A 6913-nucleotide genomic window follows, 5' to 3' on the forward strand; every position below is an offset into this window, starting at 1 on the left:
CATTAAATGCTGAACCATTAAAAATTATCCATGGAAATTTCTTTGGTGTCCCCTTTCCCTTGGTGCCCTAAACACGTGCTTATTCTGCTTAATGCTTAACCCAGCCCAGGGTATTGGGGTGAAGTAATTTAAAAGTCACATACATTGGTTTAGTTGAATGAATACCATTAAGGTCGAGAATAATCAAGCAACAATTTTGCAAATATTTCACACATTTGTCGTCATAATTCTTAACATATTCTGTTTCATCACTAAATAACAACTTCGTTCTGTATTGTCTGGCATATTAAATTTAGCTTGTTGCGTTCGAAGATCCACTTGGGAACAAATCTCCATCTCTCCGTCAAAAAATGCTTCTCTTTTTCTGCGTTTGAAGACAAAAAGGCATTTTCTACTTGTAAAGTCTGGCAGTATCTCTAAATAACCGGTTCTGAGTACGTTTAATTAACGTAAACGCATTTATTTATTACAGCTAATTGAGATTTTAGCAGAGATGAACTAATGTTTTGAAAGGTTGTCGAATTTGATGGGCATTAAAATTTCACTACTAAAATTGTCATGAATCTAATAGATATTTTATTCTCATTCACTTACGTGTTTTCCAGCTTTTATAACGCTTCATTAATGCACTAAAACCTATTAAATTATTTCTCTTTAAAAATCGTAATACTATGCCCCCAAGACTAACGCTTCGTTCCTATTTAAGCCTGCATGTTCTCCTTTCCTCATTCCTGTATATACCTTCGAAGGTGATAAGTCAATTGGAGATAGTTAACGGACAAGATGATGGCTCTAAAACCTGTATTTGCTGCATTTCTAGTGTTTAACTCATTGTCTGCTATTGTTGGTAAGATCCTTTTGTTTAAGTTACACTATATTTAATTGTGAGCGTGTATACTTCGTACGGAAAACATATTCCATGTTATAGATCTCAAATCTAAAATATGCAAATTAGAAAAAAAAAACTTTCCTACGTCTCAGAACGCATTTTCACGTTGATCTCCTTTATTGATCAGTATCCTTATATTTCAACAGCCGGTATGACCCACAAATGCCAGGACAAGAAAAATCGCTTGATTTTTGAAGGAAGATGCTACTGGATAATATTTGGCACTGTGACGACAGACGAGGCTTCCCAAAAATGTCTGTTCGAGAATGCAATTCCAGCTAACATTTACAGCTCAACACATTTTCTCGAGGTCCTGAAGTACTTGTATTCTATGTCCACCACCGAACACTTTGCACTTGGAATGCGATATGATAAAACCGTAAGTATTTCGTTTATCACTATACTTATTATTATCTTTCTTTCCCTACTTTGTGTTGACATTTCCCTGGTTGTAACTGTGAAACCTTATTCACAGACTGGTGTAGTGACCAATTACGATGGCTCTCGAGCGAAATTTGTTAAATGGTCTCAAGACGAACCAAAGCCTTACAGAGGTGTAGCGGTTAACTTAGCACATTTAGATCCATATGATTTGTCAAATGGAATGCATACATGGAATAAAGAAGCTGGAGTTTTATGTGAAACTGGAGGTACGTATACTATTACACTTGCAAATGGTAATCTTTAAAACTTGCTAAATTTCAACATAACTATTTTAGTTCAATTCCGATATTATCAATTAAATAAAGTACACTACATAAGGTGATAATATAAATAATACGTTAACACTGCATTACTTTACAGTAGACAGTGTAGTATGCAATTTTATTTCAAAAGATAATATGGTGTTAATGGTAATCAGATGCAAAACTTTACGCCGTTGCAGTGAGGAAAATTCTATATTAAACTGAATGTAAGACATGAATTTTTTTGATTTAATATTTATATATTTTATGCTACAGATCTTAGCTGCCCTGATCTTGAATTCAGTCAACAAAATGGTAAATTAGAATGCTCAACGGGCAACATGTACAACTCAATATGCACGTAAGTAAATTAGCGCAGATGTTATTCATTAATTGTTGGTTTCAGTCATCCTCTATGTTAAAGTAAAAGTTGAACTCTTTATTAATTTAATCATATCATTAAGAATTATCATTTCAATATACTCTTATACTTGGGATATTTTTCGGCATATCAAATAATTTTCAACAAAAGTAAAATGTTTTAACTATAGTTTCAGCGGTAGATATTAGATATGTTTTGAATTTTAGACTATCCTGTGATCCTGGATATTCACTGTTCGGTTCTACAAACATAATCTGCCAAGGAGATTTGACATGGAGTGGTGCACTACCAACATGTCAGCGTAAGTGTTTTCTTAAATACAATTATTAGGTTTATGCTCGTCATTTCTTATTTCCCCCAACGGAGAAGAAAAAACAATATTTATACTTAAGAAGCTCACAATAAAAACAGAAAAAATTGCGAAATTCTAGATTTAATCTGCTCTAACTAACCACAAATTTACATTGCTAAATATTCCAAAAATTTAGCTGATTGTCCTAAACTTGATGTCACAAATCCCTTCCAATCAATTGAATGTACTGACATATATAAACTTGGATCTACATGCACGTAAGTTATATATTTCTACACGAATATTTTTATTATAACAAATTTTGAAGATACAAAATAATAAAATGATAAAACATAGGAGCATTGGTTATTGGTATAATCTATCGTTGGCAAGGAACCGGAAATAAATCATTTTATATTGCATCAACTACTTTCACTTGAAACTTAACGATCTCTTTTATAGACTTACATGCGGCGTTGGGAGCTCTTCGGGGAACGAGGCTACTTTAACATGTAACAACGGGGGAATTTGGTCTTCCGTACAACCTGTTTGCAAAGGTACTTCTGTTTTGACAAATTAACAATGCTTAATTTAACAGAAAGTGTTGAGATAGTTTTGTATTCAAAAATGTACTTGCCTATAAAATAATCTAACAAAACTTTTCATATATATTATGAGTTAAAGTTCGTTTGAGTGAAAGTTACATTTGGCCTATATTCTCTGACGAACAAAATGTTTATGACAAATAGGCCCCCTTACTTACTTGCTCTTTCCGTTGTAATTTTATTTTTATTTCAGTAGATGTAGTTTGCCAAGAAATTGACTTTAGCGGAAAGTCCGGAACAATGCTGTGTACAGGTGGAGCTAGCATTGGGAGCGAGTGCTCGTAAGTATACTGTAGTAATATATTCAACGGTTTCATTCAGTTTTTGTATTTCTGTGAGGTACTGCATTATTTAGTTTCTATTGAGTTATTCATCGGAATGTTTCGATATTGAACATAGTGATAGGCAAAAACTGATACTTCTTGAAATATGAAAGTAATGCTCGACTGTATGGGAGCGAAAGTCTCTCATCTGTATCTGTGCTGTAAGGCAGGGGTGTGCAACCCATGCGCCAGTGCCAAATACAAATAACTGGGTGGAACCGAGTCGCACCTTTATTTAACATTAGCTTCCTATTAGTTGCAGGCAAAATATTTTGGGTATTCATCTCATAAAATGCGTTGTTCGCTTTCCACGAGCTAGCTGTTAGGGCATTGTAACGTCAGGGGCAAAGATGAAAAAAAATGGACTTAGGTATAGGCCTTGCAGCGTAAAGGGATTGAAATTACTCGTTCGTACTAGATTAAACTGAATTAAAAACTCATTTTGCGGGCCGCACACCATTCAAAATTGTTAATACTCCGTTGGTCGCACATTTTTTTTGTGGGCCGCATCTGGCCCGCGTGCCACATGTTGCACACCCTTGCCGTAAGGCATTAGGGCACCGAGTTTGTTGGAAGATCGGTAGACTGGCATGACGAAGGCGGTTCCTCTTCAATTAATATAAAACAGCAAAATCTTGGGAGAATGGATCAAATGTGAAAAATAATATAATAGCATTTTAGCGGTGTGCACCATCTTGAATTAGAAATTTTAAATTACTTGATTCAGTTATGGGGAAAATCATTTTTCCAAATAACAAGAGAATATAGCAAAACTCTCCATATGTACACTTCGTTTCGACATATAAAATGTCCAAGATTGTTCGGTTTGTCTTTAGGAAAAAAAATTGAGAGAAAACAGATGCGTGCATTTAACTTTTAACAATCTATTATTGCCTTTTTTGCTATTCCCTGACATTGACTCATTTTTTCTAATCTAAATTTCTAAATATTTTTAAGATTTTCCTGCAACGGTAACAACATCCGTAAAGGACCTTCGAAAATAATATGTCTTCCTAATGGTGAATGGTCCAATACTCCCCCTGTATGCAAAGGTGAGTTAATTTGAATCAAGATTCTAATCATGGCGTTCATCATAAGCACATTAAATATAATTAATCTTGCTTCCAACATGTTAATTGATATATTTTACAGATGTTGAATGTCGACCTATCGACTTTAAAGATGAAAACGGACATATGTTATGTACTGATGGTTTCAATTACGGAAGTACATGCTCGTGAGTTTGTATAAATATATACTGTCAATTATTGATTCAACGATTTGTATTTTGCCCGAAAGGGAGGAGAGTAACAAGATGGCCTATTAGTGTGGCGATCCACGCTCTCGCGTTTGGTTGCGTTCTCTCAAACAACATAGTTGTATGTCGACGCACTTTTTTTCAATTTTCGATTCAGTTTAGGATCTCAGATTAAATTCTGAAGAAACAGTAATAATAAACCCAATTATAATGATGGAAACTGTACGTACATTTGGGGAATGTTTATTTGTTTTCTAGGTTTGAATGTGACTCTGAACTCAAATTATGGGGTGCAAAAGAAGTGGCGTGTTTGTGGAATGGAAAATGGACGAATGACCACCCTACTTGTAGAGGTATTTCAATGTTTTAACGTGTTTTCAAATAAAATACAGTCGTTGAAAATGTTTGCAACGTTTTCTTTACTTCAATAATGTCGTTTTTTAGAATTTGATCCGAGATGTCCAGCTGTAACAAATGGTCTTTCCTGCACTAAAGAATGTGAAAACAATCAAGACTGCAATGGAAAAAATAAAATTTGCTGCCCATCGGAATGCGGATCAGTTTGCACAGAAGTTAAAAAAGCAAAAGGATTACCATTAGGTAATTTGTACAAGTATAACGATGTCAATTTATCGTAGTCGAAATGTGGAAATGAAACAAACATTCAAGTTTATATTTTTAAAAATATATAGTTTCCTGTTGAACAACGTTGTTGTCTTCCAAAATTGACGATTGTGTCAATTAGATCGACGTGTGCACCTATTGAAAATGGAAAATATTTTCCAGATTCATGAGTAATTGCATACTATCAACTTCAGTACATTGATTCGTCTACAATGTAATTTATTAACAAGCAAACGGAAAACATATATAGTTTCCTGTTGAACAACGTTGTTGTCTTCCAAAATTGACGATTGTGTCAATTAGATCGACGTGTGCACCTATTGAAAATGGAAAATATTTTCCAGATTCATGAGTAATTGCATACTATCAACTTCAGTACATTGATTCGTCTACAATGTAATTTATTAACAAGCAAACGGAAAACAAAATTATTGTTGGTCTTTTCATAGATGTCGAAATCATGGATGACAATAGAAACTCCACATATCTTGGTGACTGCTAGTCTATGACTCTCCCTTATTTTTCCAACGAATGGTGGTAACACCCGCACAAACAACATTCCTATTAAATAGGATAATGGCGATCATCTAGTGATATCTCTTTGTCATTCTATTTACAACAGATTTCCTGAAACGACTTTTACTGTTATCGTTGTTGAGTGGCGGAAACAATCGTTGCCCACGTTGCTCGGTCAACGCATGTCTTGTTACAAAATGTCCAGCAAATCTCAATGCAATATGCAGAACAAGTTGTAACGGATGTCGAGCTCATTTTTATGATCCAACGAGCCAATATCGTGAAATTACTAACCAATGTAAGTTTTTTTGAAGGTATATTTTTCTCAAAATCAGATTAATCTTGTTGACTTTGTGTGTTAGTAATTACATATCAGTACAGAAGCACTATAGCCCAATAATCCATATACCATTCAATTGCGAACTGTTATAAAAAAAAATTCGATTTAACAGGTGGGTGCTCTCGCAACTATCCTGCAGTATCTAAATGTCATCCAGACCAGTGCAACGGCGAAAGATGTGGACATCAACCATATTCAAAATGTCGAGTGAGCAGCTGTGGCCAATGTCATCTTCGATTTTACAATCATTATGGTAGAGAAGTTTGCAGGCAGGCACCCCAAAATACTCAAAAAGGTGAGTGGCAGTAAAAAGAAAACGCAAATCATCTGACCATCAATTTCAACACATATAGGAACATGATGAAGTGCTGTTTTCATCGCGTCCATGAATCCGAAATGAACAATTGTTAAACAATTTCCATACCCGACATAGACTGGAAGTGGTTCGCCATATATTTAATATGTCGTCTTATTTACTTTCCTCTCCCCCACGATGAATATGAAAATTCGATACTATCCGTAAATTACACACTGACAAAAATACGGCCCAAAAATACGTCCCGAGTCCCAAAACACTCCCAAAAGATTAATTTTCATTTAAATACAAAAACAAATGCATTTCAACTTCATTTATTACCCAAATAACTATGATCATAAAATATTTAACGATAAAAAAGCCGATTGGGTTGCTTTAAAAATATTTTAAACTTCATATTTTATATTATTATTTGTATTTATGGTATATCTGATTCATGTTTCAGCTGGACACAAACACGGCGAGAACCATCACCATCATATACAATATTAAAAACGTATACATTATATATACTGAGATATAACGACATATGTAAAGTCATTAAAATGATTCGTGAAATATTGTTTGAATAATTTTTAAAGTGGTCAGTTATTGCAGTCAGTGAGATCAGACAGGTTGTTAGTGAGATGAGTATCTAAAATTGACAGAGAAGTGGGAAGTAGAAGGGTTGAATTGCAAATGG

The 6913-nt window shown here is 34.4% G+C and overlaps 1 protein-coding gene across 2 annotated transcripts; it reads left to right on the forward strand.

The window, feature by feature from the left end:
• The first annotated feature begins 687 nt into the window (after positions 1–687).
• Positions 688–6789, forward strand: LOC120332430 (E-selectin-like). Of its 2 annotated transcripts, none has more exons than XM_039399671.2 (15): positions 688–847; positions 1036–1268; positions 1365–1539; positions 1852–1936; positions 2164–2258; positions 2446–2527; positions 2712–2806; positions 3048–3135; positions 4135–4229; positions 4330–4414; positions 4694–4788; positions 4880–5035; positions 5682–5873; positions 6028–6210; positions 6677–6789. In XM_039399671.2, the coding sequence occupies exons 1-15, from the start codon at positions 784–786 to the stop codon at positions 6721–6723; spliced, it is 1770 nt and encodes a 589-aa protein (XP_039255605.2). In that variant the 5' UTR covers positions 688–783; the 3' UTR covers positions 6724–6789. The 2 variants fall into 2 exon arrangements, with proteins under 2 accessions (XP_039255605.2, XP_039255606.2); XM_039399672.2 differs by having other exon boundaries at positions 3051–3135.
• Positions 6790–6913: the final 124 nt, after the last annotated feature.

This window comes from Styela clava, chromosome 13 (genome assembly GCF_964204865.1).
Source record: "Styela clava chromosome 13, kaStyClav1.hap1.2, whole genome shotgun sequence".
Taxonomy (NCBI): domain Eukaryota; kingdom Metazoa; phylum Chordata; class Ascidiacea; order Stolidobranchia; family Styelidae; genus Styela; species Styela clava.